Below are 16,545 nucleotides of genomic sequence, written 5' to 3'. Positions count from 1 at the left end.
GGAGCAGGAGCCCACCAGGGTGGTGCAGAAAGAGTAGGAGCCCACCAGGGTGGCGCAGACGGAGCGGGAGCCCACCAGGGCAGCGCAGACGGAGCGGGAGCCCACCAGGGCGGCGCGGAAGGAGCAGGAGCCCACCAGGGCGGGGCATACGGAGCGGGAGCCCATCAAGGCAGAGCAGACGGAGCAGAAGCCCACCAGGGTGGCGCAGACGGAGCAGAGGCCCACCAGGGCGGCACAGTAGGGGCACATGCGGTCTTCATGGCCGTAACAGGGCAGATAGGAAGTTCAGGAACGGCCTCCATAGCCGTGATGGGGCAGACAGGAACTTCAGGAACGGCCTCCATAGCCATGACAGAGCAGACAGGAACTTCGGGAACGGCCTCCGTAGCCGTGACAGGGCAGACAGGAACTTCAGGAAAAACCTCCATAGCCGTAACAGGGCAGACAGGGACTTCAGGAACGGCCTCCATAGCCATGACAGGGCAGACAGGGATTTCAGAAACGGCCTCCATAGCAGTGACAGGGACTGTCAGACAGACAGACTGGCTAAACCGACCGTCTGCTAGCCGCCTCACGTCACAGAAATCAGTTAACTCTCAGCACATAGAGACCCTTTCACCTAGATATCACACTATAGAGACTCTGTCTGTTCCCCGAGCTCGAAAATACAATAAACTTCCAAAGCAATTTAAGAGTCGCAATTTAATTGATGTTCAACAAATAAAAAATGTACATAATACTGAGAAACAAATGATAAAGCTTGGCTTATTAAATATCAGGTCACTTTCTACGAAAGCACTTTTTGTAAATGATATGATCACTGATCATAAGCTAGATGTGCTCTGTTTGACAGAAACCTGGCTAAAACCAGATGATTACATTATTTTAAATGAGTCTACCCCCCAAAATTACTGTTATAAACATGTGCCACGTGTAAAAGGTAAGGGGGGAGGTGTTTGCACAATTTATAACAATATGTTCAGTGTTTCCCAGAGAACGGGCTTTAAGTATAACTCGTTTGAAGTAATGGTGCTCCATATACCATTATCCAAAGAAACAAGTATTAATGCTAAATCTCCTGTGAAGCTTGTACTAGCTACTGTATATAGGCCACCAGGGCACCATACAGACTTTATTAAAGAATTTGCTGATTTTCTATCCGAATTAGTGTTGGCCGCAGATAAAGTCTTAATAGTGGGTGATTTTAACATCCATGTTGATAATGAAAAAGATGCATTGGGATCAGCATTTATAGACATTCTGAACTCAATTGGGATTAGACAACACGTGTCAGGACCTACTCATTGCCGAAATCATACTTTAGATTTAATATTGTCACACGGAATTGATGTAAATGGCGTTGAAATTCTGCATCAAAGTGATGATATCTCAGATCATTATCTAGTCTCGTGTATACTCCAGATAACTAAATCTGTAAAATTAACTCCTCGGTATAAATACGGTAGAACCATTACTTCTACCACAAGAGACTGCTTTGTAAGTAATCTTCCTGATTTATCTGAATTCCTCAGCATATCCAATAGCTCAGAAAAACTTGATGATGCAACAGAAACTATTGCCTCTCTTTTTTCTAGCACTTTAGATATAGTTGATCCTCTGCGTTTAAGAAAGATTAAGGAAAACAGTCCGACGCCGTGGTATACTGAACACACTCGCGCACTGAAGAGAGCACGACAAAAAATGGAACGCAGCTGGAAGAAAACAAAACTAGAGGTTTTCCGTACAGCCTGGCGTGAATGTAACATATCCTATAGAAAAGCACTAAAATCTGCTAGATCAGACTATTTTTCATCTTTCTTAGAAGAAAACAAACATAATCCTAGGTATTTATTCAATACAGTGGCTAAATTAACGAAGAATAAAGCACCAACAGACGTTGACTTTTCCCAACAGCACAGCAGTAACGACTTTATGAACTACTTTACTACCAAGATAGATAGTATTAGAGATAAAATTGTAACTATGCAGCCATCCGCTACAGTATCAAATCAGATATGCTATAGATCTCCTGAGGAAAAATTCCATGCATTTTCAACTATAGGAGAGGAAGAGCTGTGTAAACTTATTAAATCATCTAAACCGACAACATGTATGTTAGACCCTATTCCATCTAAGTTACTAAAAGAGGTGCTTCCAGAAGTCATGGATCCTCTTCTGAATATTATTAATTCGTCATTATCATTAGGATATGTCCCCAAAACCTTCAAACTGGCTGTTATTAAGCCTTTAATTAAAAAACCTCAACTTGATCCCAGTGAATTAAACAATTACAGACCAATTTCCAATCTCCCTTTTCTGTCAAAGATACTAGAAAAGGTAGTGTCCTCACAATTGTGTTCTTTCTTAGAGAAAAATGGTATCTGTGAGGATTTCCAGTCAGGTTTTAGACCGTATCATAGCACTGAGACTGCTCTTATTAGAGTTACTAATGACCTTCTCCTGTCTTCTGATTGTGGATGCATCTCTCTATTAGTGCTACTAGATCTAAGTGCTGCATTTGATACTATTGACCACAATATTCTTTTAAATAGACTTGAAAATTATGTTGGCGTTAGTGGTAGTGCACTGGCTTGGTTCAAATCGTACTTATCTGGCCGGCATCAATTCGTAGCAGTAAATGACGAGGTATCATATCAGTCACAAGTGCAGTATGGAGTACCTCAAGGCTCAGTATTAGGGCCATTACTTTTTACACTTTATATGTTACCCTTGGGAGATATCATCAGGAAACATGGTGTTAGCTTTCATTGTTACGCTGATGATACGCAGCTCTATATTTCTTCGCGGCCCGGTGAAACATGCCAATTTGGAAAACTAACAGAATGCATAGTTGAAATAAAAAATTGGATGGCGAGAAATTTCTTACTGCTAAATTCTGAAAAAACAGAGGTGTTAATTATTGGACCTAAAACCTCTACAAGTAATAACCTAAAACACAGTCTAATACTAGATGGCTGCTCTGTAAATTCTTCATCATCAGTCAGGAACTTAGGTGTCCTATTCGATAGCAATCTCTCCTTCGAAAGCCACATTTCTAGCATTTGCAAAACCGCATTTTTTCATCTAAAAAATATATCTAAATTACGACCTATGCTCTCGATGTCAAATGCAGAAACGTTAATCCATGCGTTCATGACCTCAAGATTAGATTATTGTAATGCTTTATTGGGTGGTTGTTCTGCACGCTTAATAAACAAACTCCAGCTGGTCCAAAATGCAGCAGCTAGAGTTCTTACTAGAACCAGAAAGTATGACCATATTAGCCCGGTTCTGTCAACACTGCACTGGCTCCCTATTAAACATCGTATAGACTTTAAAATCTTGCTAATTACTTATAAAGCCCTGAATGGTTTAGCTCCTAAGTACTTGAGCGAGCTCTTATCATATTATAGTCCTTCACGTCCGCTGCGTCCTCAAAACTCCGGCAATTTGATAGTACCTAGAATATCAAAATCAACTGCGGGCGGCAGGTCCTTTTCACATTTAGCGCCCAAACTCTGGAACAATTTACCTAACACTGTTCGGGAGGCAGACACAATCTGTCAGTTTAAATCTAGATTAAAGACCCATCTCTTTAACCTGGCATACACTTAATACATTTTCCAATCCAAATCCATTAAAGGATTGTTAGGCTGCATTATTTAGGTCAACCGGAACCAGGGACACTTCCCAAAACACCTGATGTACTCGTTGCATCAGAAGAAGAATGCCATCTACGCTAATACTAGTATCTTTCCTTCTTATTCCGAGGTCACCGTAGCCACCGATCATGTATCCAGATCAGACGTTCACTGCAGTCCCCCGGATCCAGTCTGTACCCATCAGCACCTAGAGATATCCTTTACAGCCCTGAATGTCAGCAGAGACCACATCAACTAGATGAGCCCCAGAGACAGATCATCAGTGAAGACCCCATCACCTAGACGGCCACCGACGCAAGACTGCGAAAACCAGATGAGTCCTCTCCAATCTGATTTTGTGGCAACTTGGAACTCTTGCATCTACTTTAATATTAGTCTGTTTGTTTCTTATTCCCAGGTCACCATAGCCACCAGATCCAGTCCGTACCCAGATCAGATGGTCACTGCAGTCCCTCGGATCCAGTCCTTACCAAGAGGTGGATAAACACCTACAGCCGAATGTCAGCGGATACCGTGTCAACTAGATGAGCCCCAGGGACAGATCATCAGAAAGAACTCCTACCCTAAACAGCCACCGGCACAAGGCCATGGGAACCAGATGAGTCCTCTCCAATTTGACTTTGCTGCAATATGGAACTTTTGCACTTTTATTGACATTTTATCTTATTATTTTAATACTGTAAGGTTGCTTTGACACAACTTGTATTGTAAAAAGCGCTGTATAAATAAACTTGACTTGACTTGACTTGACAGGGACGACAGGAACTTCAGGAACGTCCTCCATAACCGTGACAGGGACGACAGGGGGCCTTGGCGGTGCGGGCAGAGCAGGGAGCCTTGGAGGTGCGGGCAGAGCAGGGAGCCTTGGCGGTGTAGGCAGAGCAGATGGCCTTGGCGGTGCAGGCAGAGCAAGAAGCCTTGGCGGTGCAGGCAGAGCAGGGAATTCTGCCATGAACACTGCCTCGAAAAGAGGCATTGGCGCAGCGGACTCTTTGACTGGCGAGGCTTCTGGAGCACAGTGTGCAGCCCACACACTCAGAATGGCGATGGCCATCATGGGCAGTGCGGTGGTTAATGGGAAGCACAACAGGTTTAGGGATGTAAGACTTGGGAGTGTAGGTTCCACCGGTATGCCTGCAGCCCGCACTGACATCAAAGGAGGGTCCATTATGCTGGCAATCAAGACATGCTATGGCTCTGGCAGATCAGACGAGGCGTGGCATGGCTCAGGATGCTCGGCCGAAGCATTTCTTGGCTCTGGACGCTTGGGTGAACGTGTCACCTTGCTTGGCCTTGAAGGAACAACCATCTTGTGAACAGGCTCAGGAAGGGCGGCCATCTTGTGAACAGGCTCAGGAAAGGCAGCCATCTTGTGAACAGGCTCAGGAAGGGCGGCCATCTTGTGAACAGGCTCAGGAAGGGTGGCCATCTTGTGAACAGGCTCAGGAAGGGCGGCCATCTTGTGAATAGGCTTTGAGATGGTGGCCATCTTGTGAAGGGCCTCTGGGCTGGCAGACATCTAGCGCTGTGGCTCAGGGCTAGCAGACATCTTGTGCTGTCGCTCAGGGCTAGTAGACATGACATGGGGCTTGTGACAGTCGGCTGTGACTGGAATGTTCTCAGCTGATTCCTCAACAGTGCCCACAGTGAATGAGGAGCCAATGAGCAACAAAGCAAAGTCCAAAAATTCAGTGAGTGACTCTCGAGGACCACTGAGTATGAGCATTGTACGTAAAGGTTCATTAAGTCCATGGCAAAATAAATCTATGAGAGCACAGTCCGGGAAAGTGGACTATTGAATAATGTCCAGAACATCTTTGATGTGGTCCTCGAGGGAGCGATTACCTTGAGTGGTGAGGGCGAAACTGATGACTGGGTCCATGTTTGCGCTGGTGGTGGAATAAAGCTGCTGGATCCGGGTGTGACTGATCGTTCTATAACGGAGGCGGTGAGAAGTGGATCCAACTGCAAGCTTTTTGTAGACGTGGTCAAAAACAAGCTGGGTCAAACACCGACAAACTGGAACAACAAGGGTAATCCGAAAGAATAGTCCAATACACAGGCAAAATGGTCGGGGCTGGCGGCAAGGTTCAAAAATACAAAAACAATCCAAGATCAAAACACACGGGCAAGGCTAGGAACAAAGAACAAGAAACAATGGAAACACTAAGGCTAAATGCTAAACAACGATCAGTGACAACAGAGGGAGAAGGGAGAGGCTTTATACCAAACACTAGGGGTCACATGACAGAAACTACCAATGGGGAACAGACACATGGAATGGGGGAACCAATGAGAACATAACACAGACAAGAGTATAACAACACATAACATCAAACAGTCCATATTGGAGTGCCCTCTAGTGGGCTGCCAGGCACTCCGTAACCCCATGAGTGTATGTGTAACAGCATGTTAACTATTTAGAGTATGTCACAAAAGTGAGTACACCCCTCACTTTTCAGCAACCATTTTAGTATACCTTCTCAAGAAACAATACTATAGAAATGAAACTTGTATATATTTTAGAGTCAGTGTGCAGCTTGTATAGCAGTATAGATTTACTGTTCCCTGAAAATTGCCAAACATACAGCAATTATTGTCAAAAAAGCTGGCAACAAAAGTGAGTACACCCTAAGTGAACTTGTCCAAAGCGTCAGTATTTTGTGTTAGCACTAGAGATGTTCCGATACCCTTTTTTCCTTCCCGATACCGATTCCGATACCTGGGCTCGGGGTATCGGCCGATACCGAGTACTAATCCGATACCTGGGTGTGTAATTGTATAAACAGCTGTAGATAATACTAATAAATTATTTTATTGTGTGCTTCAGACTTATTCCTTAATAAAACAAATATACATTGATATATACAGTAAACTAGAGTATTTTTATTTTACGACATACATTGAACTTTTATTATATGACATATACAGTGAACTGGAGTATTTTTATTATATGACATACATTAGACAGTAATATTTTTTCATATAGTAAGTATTACTAATCTGGTTTTCTGACGTACATCAGCCCTGTTTATAACAGAGAATTTTGGCCAGAATTTGAAAGATTCTCACTAGATCTCGCAGCAACCTTATTCATTGTGCGGCATTTTCAAATGCTCCTCACTGCATCTCGCAGCAGTAACAGTGTTGCAAAATCAACGTTGGCTCCCGGGGTTTGTGCAAGTTTGTTTGCATTGCAGTCCAAGCTGATAAACGGTCAGCGCTGAGCAGCTCAAACGTGTCGTGTTAGTTTCACTTTCGTTTCGCGTGCCATTTTATGTTTCTCATCTGAGACAGAAATGGCAGAGCTTATGAGTTGAACAACGCGGTGGTTGCGCCAGTGTGACCGCTCACGAAAATTAGTAACACTGGCAGAAAAATTGGTCACAGTCTGGAGCCCTTTAATATTACCGCAAGTGTCCCGCGCGCTTCAGTTCAAGGAGTAAACAAACCACGCGCCTGTACAATTCATTAACACAGAACCACGCATTAATTCATATTTAAACAGTCGGTTTTTGGCTTAATATTAGTCCATATCACGATTTGATTTAAGTGTAATGAACTACCTTTGATTAATGCATCAAACTTTGACAAATTCCGTGACGTTCCGCGTTAAACTGTATGTTCCATTTTGACTGGATTCCGCGATTCCGTCCGTGTTTTCCGCATCGCAGAAATCATAAAGCCCTACATATGAGACATGCCGCCGTTTTAGCGGACAAACTGCTAGCACATTTGTATTTCTTCTTCGCTGCTCTAAACAGTGGTTGCTTGTGGTTGTGGCAACACTGTTTGCATTCTGAGCCGCGAAGAAGAACTGGCTTCTGATTTGCTAGCGGGAATAACATATCTTAAGAAAATGGTATCGGATCGGTACGTGGGTTCAAGTACTCGCCGATTCCGATGCTAGATTTTTTGGTGGTATCGGCAGAATTTCCGATACTGGTATCGGAATCGGAACAACCCTAGTTAGCACCATTGTTATCTGGCACTGCCTTAATCATCCTGGGCATGGAATTGACCAGAGCTGCACAGGTTGTTGCTGGGATCCTCTTCCACTCCTCACAGAGCTGCTGGATGTTAGACACATGGTGCTTCTCCACCTTCCGCTTGAGGATGCCCCACAGGTGCTTAATAGGGTTCAGGTCTGGAGACATACTTGGCCACCCCATCACCTATACCTTCAACTTCCTCAGCAAGGCAGTTGTCATCTTGGTGGTGTGTTTGGGGTCATTATGATGTTGGAAAACTGCCGTTCGGCCTAGTTTCTGGAGGAAAGGCATCATGTTCTGCTTTAGAATGTATAAGTAGGGTAAATTCAGGTTGATTGGAACACATTTTGTAATTGAAATTACTTGGAAAAATTGTCCCAATAAACCTGAATCCACCCTACATAATGGAATCCATGTTTCCCTCAATGAACTGCAGCTCCCCAGTACCAGCAGCACTCATGCAGCCCCAGACCATGATGCTACCACCACCATGCTTGACTGTAGGCAAGACAAATTTCTTGGTACTCCTCAACAGGGCATCCCCACACAAGCTGACCTTCTATATCTGTAACCTTTAAAGCAATGCTGGCAGCACTCATGCATCTGTTTTTGAAGCCAGGTCCTGTACCTGATGCATAGAATGAGTGCTCAACTTTGTTTGACTCTTGCTGTTATCACTTAGGGTATACTCACTTTTGTTGCCAGCTATTTTGACAATAATGTAAAAATTTAAATGTATGGACAGTCATAAATTAAATGAGAATTTTCTCTTTTTTTAAAACTCAGAACAGGATTTCAAATGTTTAAATATTTTTCTGTTATGAAGGATACCTTCCTTCACTTTCCTCCCTCAATTTGAACACTCCATGCAAGCAGAGACATTATTTTAGAGTAAATTAACTGAAAAGTGTCTAACCTGGAGTTCCAGCATATCCCTGTGTTTTATTGTTGCCTGGTGGTAATTCAGCAGCCAACCCCAGATCAGAAAGACGCACATGTCCTATAATAACAACAGCAAAAACATTCAGAAAAGGTGGATTGTGAAGTGGGCAGGCAAGCAGTTAAGCAGTTAAATGGGTTTTAGTGTGTTTCTCACCTGCATCATCTAAGAGGACATTCTCTGGTTTGAGGTCTCTGTACACAATCCTATGCTGGTGCAAACGCTCAAGCCCGCAGATGATTTGAGCTGTGTAATAACAAGCTCTATTTTCATTAAAGCCTGGATTCTTCTCGTCCACATTATACATATGGTATCTATAAGTTCAGAGCAAGAAATGGAGTTTAAGAGTTTGGACATACTGTGAGTAAAAAAGAATATGTAATATTTGCTGAATAGATTATGACATTTTCAGAGGAAAAGGTAAGTGTTTTTTCCCATGTAAAATTTGCTGACACAATGCTCAAAAGAGCCCTCCATCACGTCTCAATGATATTGTGGTCCCAAGATACATGTATGTCTAATCCAGCCATTAGCTGGTTAAAGCTATTTTGGGGGCATCTTGAGCATTTTAAAGTGTTCAGTCTATAAACTTGTATAGAGGTGATGACTGTGATATTGGAGCATATCTATCATCAGTTTTGGATTTTATAAAAGAATATTAAATGTACATGACCTTCTAGCCTTGTGAGTTGAGCCCAGAAAAATCGGGCTGTGATGCAAGCAGACATACACCTCCAGAATATCATTGCTGCCGCTCAAATGATCTCCACAGATTATGCTGGATTAGAAGGAAAACTGCTAATTCTTACAGACACATAAGAAGCCACACAATTGATTGCCAACTTTGTTTTCAGATTTTTAGACTTATCAACATAAAATATATGTTTTTCATATTTTTTGTTAAAAATTGATATGTAATAATATTAGAAAAAAAATTTCTTTAAAGAACATTCAATGACTATGTTAACAATTTTACAAAATAGGTATTTTTTTGCTATAAAAAAAATTTAACCTGAAATGTTTTTGTAGTACATAATCCTGTAATGCTATTTTTCATCTTGTGCCTTAAATTGACATCTCAAAGGAAATTCATTACAGGCTGCATGAGAAACATTTGCGGTTATTATGAAACAGTTGCACTTATATGATGTACTGTACATCAGTTGGTGCACCAAGTTACATTGTTACATTGACTCTAGATGTTCAGTGCCTACACTCCCATTATAATCAACAAAACAGTCACCACAAAACTAGAAAAAAATTGGAAAGTAGACCAAAGTTTTCTGCTTGGTGTAAAATTATGCAATGCTGTACATATATATCGCCACATAGACCCAGCCCCACCATAGTACACAAATATTTTGATGATTCAGTACAGTGGAATATATCAAACTACCATTTTAATGCCATAACATATTCTCACATGGAGAAAAAAAAAACAGAAAAAAAAAAAAAACAGATACAGATAGATTTCAGTAGCCTAGATTTAGGCTAAATACAAATGTCGATGGCCCACTTGTCACAGAATCAGTCACATTCTCTGTGCCAGATCTCCCAGCTCCTCCCACCCAATCTGAATCACCAGAGTTCTAATCACCCACATTTACACCGACACCTGCCAGTCAAGATCTTGATTTAAGGATTCAATTTCCATCTCTCCATTGTCTTGTCTCATTGTTCCCTTGGAGCCACTTTCTCACCTTACTGTGGATACTTACCTCCCATCAGTCTGTTTGCTAAGTTTTCCATTATTAAGCCATCTTCAGATACTAGTCACTTTTATATATAGCTCTTTTTACAATACAGATTGTGTCAAAGCAGCTTTACATTACTAAACAGGAAAACAGTTAGCAAAAGGACAATAGTGAGCATTCAATTTTTAGTTAAAGTTTCATCATTGATTCAGTGATGTCATCGTCCAGCTAAGTTCACTTCAAATAGTATCTGTTCAATCAAGTCCACTATATTGCCAGAAATTAAGTGTCCCCAACGAAGTAATCCAGAGGCAACAGTGGCAAGTAACCAAAACTGCATCAGCGAAAGAAATGGAAGAAAAAACCTTGGGAGAAACCAGGCTCAGTTGGTGGGCCAGTTGCCTCTGGTCAGATGAAACCAGCAGTTTAATTCCAAGCTGCAACAAAGTCAGATTGTGCAGAGGACTCGTCTGGTTCCTGTGGTCTTGTGCCGATCTGTTTGGCAAACTGGTGCATACTCTTCTACAATCCCAGCTGCCACCCATCACCGCTTCTTCACTATCTTCCTCTACCAGTCCCATGGCCAGAGCAGCAACTAGTAAGGCAGAGGAGTGCAGGGGGCTTCTGTTGCAATGCTCATTATACTTCGAGGTGCAGCCCCGTCGCTTTCAAACTAATTGTGCCAAGATCGCCTACACCCTCTCTCACTTCTCTGAGCGTGCACTCCAGTGGGCAAGGTCCATATGGGAGGCCAACGGTCCCATAACCAGTAATTTACTGCCTTTACTGATAATTTCAAGGAAATGTTTGGAAAAATAGCCAGTACACGATCAGCTCTTCAATTTCCGTCAAGTTAAATCTGGCCAACATATGGTCATGTATGATGACGTCACTGGGCTAGGGAGTTTAATTCAGTGATCTATCTGCATCCCCCAATGCCTAAATTCCTTCATGCTGGAACAGCCTGCTCATTATCCTCCACCTGCCACACCATCAGCCACCCCTCCAGCACTTGAGCCCATGCAAGTAGACTCCTTTCATCTGTCTTATGCAGTGCATCAATGCCGAATCCTTAATCGGCTGTGTTTATTCTGTGGTGCTGAAAGTTATTTTCAATCCATCCAATATTTACAATTCATCTTTTTTTGATGGCATCTTTAACCTGAACTGATTTTATTTTACGTTTCAATACTCAGATTGCAGATTGCCAAGACCACCCACTCTGCCATGAGCTCCTGAGGGATGTGTTATTAGCCCTCCACCTGTCCCTTATGACTCAGTTCACACTTCTCTAAGCCCTGGACAGCCAGGCAACCAGCAGACCCTCTCACTCCTCACCAACCACTACTGGTGGCCCAATATGGCCCGAGATGTTTCCTAATATGTTCGCGGATACTCAATTTGTGCCATCTCCAAGGTTCCCTGACATCTGCCTGAGGGAAAACTGGTACCCCTACCTGTTTTACACCGTCCGTGGTCCCACATCAGAATTCAACTCTCACAGATTTACAACCTTTGAAGTCCCATTCCTGCGTCCTGATAGTAGTTGATTGATTCTCCAAAGCCTGTAAATTGATGCTGAAAGGACTGAAAGGTCTACTTACCACTCTTGAGATCAAATACTCTTGAGACCAAAACCCTCTTCCAAAACATCTTTTCGGCATTTTGGGGACCCCAGAGGACATCGTCTCAGACCGCAGACTCTAATTGATATCAAGGGCTTTCAACTTCTAGGAGTCCAAATCAGTCTGTCTTCAGGGTACCATTCCGTCAAATGACCAGACTCACCAGAAGATCTAGGAGAACAGAGATTCTTAAGGTCACATTGTCACAACTGGCAACACAGCTGGAGCCACTACATTCCCTGGGCTCAGAAGTATGCTCAGAACTCCTTGCGTCAAGCCACCACCTGACTAACCCAGTTCCAACGAATACTTGGGTACCAGCTTCCCATGTTTCCTTGCTCAGGTAAGCCTTCTGAGGTTCCAGCTGTGAACCATCAGTTCCATGAGAGAGTCTGGGACTCAGCTCACATGCATCTACAGAGAGCAGTACAGGGACAAAAGAGCCAGGCCAATTGAAAAAAGCTGCAACTCCCCAGAACCATCAGTACCAGTCCCACTACCACATAATGTCTTTATTTCAGGTGTCACTACTAAATCCCTTTACTAATGCTCTGTTCCCATATTCTTCAGGGTCCAGGGCAGACAACATCATTCCTCCTCCCATTGATGCCAAAAAGGGCCACATCTATGTGGGGCGGTCGACCTAGAATATCTGGTGGTTTGGGAGGGTTACAGCTCAGAGGAATGGTGACCCCTAGATAAGGGGTGTCAAACTCAGTACCTGGAGTGCTGCAGCCCTGCAGAGTTTAGTTGCAGTCCTGCTCCAACACACAAACCATGTAGTTTGCAGAGCTGTGGCCCTCAAGGAACCACGTTTGACACCTGTGTCCTAGATTCTGCTCTGCAAATGGAATTCCACACCAACAAGCTGCCTGTGGAGGCTGGGGGGTACAGTCACAGAATCAGTCACCTCTGCACCAGACCCTTAGCTCCACTTAGATCCGAATCATTAGAGATCTTATCACCCGCACATGCACCTGCCAATTAAGGTCTCCGTTTAAGCAGTCACTCTTCAACTGCCCATTGTCTTTGTTTTGTTTCTGAGTTTGTTTAGGTCTGTATTGGACTGGTTTAGGGTAGCTGTGTTCGCCCTGGTGTGTCGGTCAGAACACAGGAGGCATGAATCTGAATCAACAGTCTTTAATTAAAGTTCTGCAAAAGATCAGCATGATGCACAGCACAGCCAGACCACAGGGCATTGCTTGGCATTATCTTCACAATAGTGATATGTGAGGTAACTGTACAGGATTAGGCAGGTGTGGTCAGAAACAATTAACAATAAACAATGATTAGAAATTGTTAACAACTTCACTCAATATAGCAAATAGCATTTATACTGTTATCTGTCCATTATAAACATGAAATTCTCTGCAGTAGTACCATTTTCTACCGTTAGATGGTGCATGCCGCACATAAATGGAATTATTTGCTGCGTCATCATACAATCCGATAACTTAACTAAAAATAATAACAGAACAGAGATATAAAACATTCAAATCCACATCTATACACACTGAAACATCAATCAGTAATACCATTACTGCACTGAATCCAAGTGTAGTAAATATAAGTGTAATAACGGCTTAGGCAAGATGCTGCCCACTGCGCAATGTGATGTCGTAGTGACGTCTTTTCCATGTCATTTTTGGACATCCAATTTCCATCCATTGATGGGGTTGTTTTGTAACGCCAGGCGACGTCTTTTTTCGACGTCCACCGCACGTCTAATGTTGACGTTGGTGGGACCTCCATGTAAGGGCTACTCCAAAAGTGGTCCAAACGTGATTTTTTTATATAAAATATATACATTTATATATATATATATATATATATATATATATATATATATATATATATATATATATATATATTTAGGGGTGGGCATAGATTAATTTTTTTAATCTAGATTAATCTAGATTAAATCTTGGAATTAATCTAGATTAATCTAGATTAAAATGGCTAATTTGAATTCTGCTGAAGGCATTCAGAATATGTGTGCTAACCAAATAATGACTTAAAGTCTTTGAGAATGGATCATAAAGCTCATAAAGCTGTTCTATGATAATTTGTTGATGAAAATAAATTATGTTCAATTAGATGTACTTGTGTTTACTAACTAACAATGAAATTATTTTTTCTACCTATTAGATTGTGTTTTTTAACGTCAACACCTACCCAGCCCATTACATGTTACACCATACTTTTATTTTGACAGGTTGCCATGAAGTTTCTGTGTCATACAGTATGATATGATGCTAGTTTTCATAAAAATGAAACGGTAAAAGTGACACTCACAGCAGTTTGGGAGATTGAGTTTATCTGTTCATGTGAGATAAAAATGCCAAAAATTACCGGGAGCGTCACGTGTGTTTCAGTATGCGTGTAGTAAAAGCTCGTCTCCGCAATGCATACAGCTAGGCAAACGGAACATATCGGATTCATATTAAAACGGTCTTTTTGCATTTCAGTTTTCACATACACTAGTCCATATCGCGATTTGAATTAAGTGACAGACCAACATTTGATTTATGAATCCAAAAAACGACGAATTTACGTGGCATTTCGCGCTATAGTAGATTCGGTTTTTATGAATGGAGGATGACGCGACCCCGTCTGTGTTTTGGCGGAGGAGAATTAAACGCGCGACCATATTCTGTAGTCTTCGGTATACATCCGTGTTAAACTATCAAGGTGAAAGTCATCATAGCTTGCGTAGTTTAGACCCAGCTCCCAACCCAAATTTGAGAATAGATTAACGGCGATATTTTTTTTTATCGCGCGATAAGAGTTTCACGTTAACGCAGCACGTTAACGCCAATAACGGCCCACCACAAATATATATATATATATATTGTGGCCGGGCGGGGAATAGCACGACAGAACAACAGACTTTGGTGAGCCCCGGAGGGTGCGTTTATTGAAAAACAGTGCGGAAGTGAAGGAAATAATACGGGGAAAGGGCGATGTGGCGTCTTCGGTGCTCGGTGCCTCGTGAATCCTCTATCCCTTGGTGCTCTTCGGTGACTGTGGCCAGTGAGGGGTGAGTGCAGGAACGTGCGGTCACCCCGAGTGAACAGGTCCAGGCTTGGTGCGGCCCAATCGTCACGGCGAGTCTGTGGAAGGAACGATAGAGAGAGGCGGTAAGCGTTTTGGCTCTTTGGAGAAGCTTCTCACCCTTCTGTCCTTTGGGGCTCGTTTATAAAGCAGATCTCGCCGTGATCGATTGGTCCGTGTTGAGTGGTTGCAGGTGTTTCCGATGAGTTGCCAGGGCGACGCTGATTGTTCCTCGGGACTCCCGCCACACTCCCCCCCCCAAGCGACGTCCTGGTTCTGGAGGAGAGAAGAAAAGGGGGAGACCGGGGGTGGGGGGGAAGTGACCCGTGACAGACCTGCGTATGCTGCCCAGGACCGAGAGAGCCCGTCTGCGTTGGTGTTGCTGGTGCCGGCTCGGTGGCGCACATCGAAGTGGAAGTCCTGGAGCGAAAGGAACCACCTTGTGACTCTGGCGTTCGTGTCTTTTGCTCGGGCCATCCACTGCAGGGGGGCGTGATCTGTAAAGAGAGTAAAATGTCGACCCAGTAAGTAATATTTCAGCTCCAGGACTGCCCACTTGATGGCGAGGGCTTCTTTCTCCACGGCCGCGTATTTCCTCTCGGCCTGGGACAGCTTACGGCTGATGTACACGACAGGATGCTCCTCTCCCTCCTGGACCTGGGAGAGCACGGCTCCCAACCCCGTGTCGGAGGCATCCGTCTGGAGCAGGAAGGGACAGCTGAAGTCTGGAGCTCTCAGGACGGGTTCCGTGGTCAAAGCTTCCTTAATGCGTGTAAAGGCTCGCTCGGCGTCATCACTCCAGTGGACCCGTTCTGGCTGTCCCTTCCTGGTCAGGTCCGTCAGGGGGGCAGCTATAGAGGAGAAACTGGGGATAAAACACCGGTAGTAACCCGCCAACCCCAGGAAGGCACGTACCTGGGTCTTGTTGGTGGGCCGGGGGGCGTCCAGGATGGCTTTTACTTTGTTTTCCTGTGGTCGTACGAGTCCTCTCCCGACCGTGAACCCCAGGTACCGTGCTTCGCTGTAGGCTAGGTGACACTTGCGGGGGTTGGCGGTCAGCCCAGCCCGACGGAGCTCGGACAGCACCCTGCGGAGCCGCTCCAAATGGTCCTCCCACGCCTCCGAGTGGATGACGACGTCGTCAAGGTACGCCGCCGCGTATGTCTGATGGGGGCGAAGGACGACATCCATGAGACGTTGAAAAGTTGCTGGTGCCCCATGCAAGCCGAAGGGAAGGGTCCGGTATTGCCAGTGGCCAGATGGAGTGGAGAAGGCTGTCTTTGGTCGAGCTTCTGCAGAAAGGGGGACTTGCCAATAGCCTTTTGTCAGGTCGAGCATTGTGATATACCGGGCCCTTCCCAGGCGCTCCAGGAGTTCATCCACTCGGGGCATGGGGTAACTGTCGAAGGCAGAGACTTCATTTAGGCGCCGGTAGTCATTGCAGAAGCGCAGGGTGCCGTCTGGCTTCGGGACGAGGACGATCGGGCTGGACCAGGGGCTCCGGGATGGCTCAATTACCCCCAGTTTGAGCATTTTTTGGACCTCCTGCTCTATAGCCTGCCGGCGGGCCTCTGGGAC

At 44.1% G+C, this 16,545-nt stretch overlaps 1 protein-coding gene across 1 annotated transcript in view; it reads right to left on the bottom strand.

Annotated features, from left to right (window-relative positions):
* Positions 1 to 16,545, bottom strand: part of grk1b (G protein-coupled receptor kinase 1 b) — a 73,979-nt gene that overhangs the window by 2,663 nt on the left and 54,771 nt on the right. The window contains 3 exon segments of the mRNA XM_073840025.1: positions 5,508 to 5,681; positions 8,571 to 8,654; positions 8,751 to 8,908. Coding sequence (XP_073696126.1) covers positions 5,508 to 5,681; positions 8,571 to 8,654; positions 8,751 to 8,908 — 416 coding nt within the window.

This window comes from Garra rufa, chromosome 5 (assembly GCF_049309525.1).
Source record: "Garra rufa chromosome 5, GarRuf1.0, whole genome shotgun sequence".
Classification (NCBI taxonomy): domain Eukaryota; kingdom Metazoa; phylum Chordata; class Actinopteri; order Cypriniformes; family Cyprinidae; genus Garra; species Garra rufa.
This window is presented reverse-complemented; position numbering and strand designations above follow the sequence as displayed.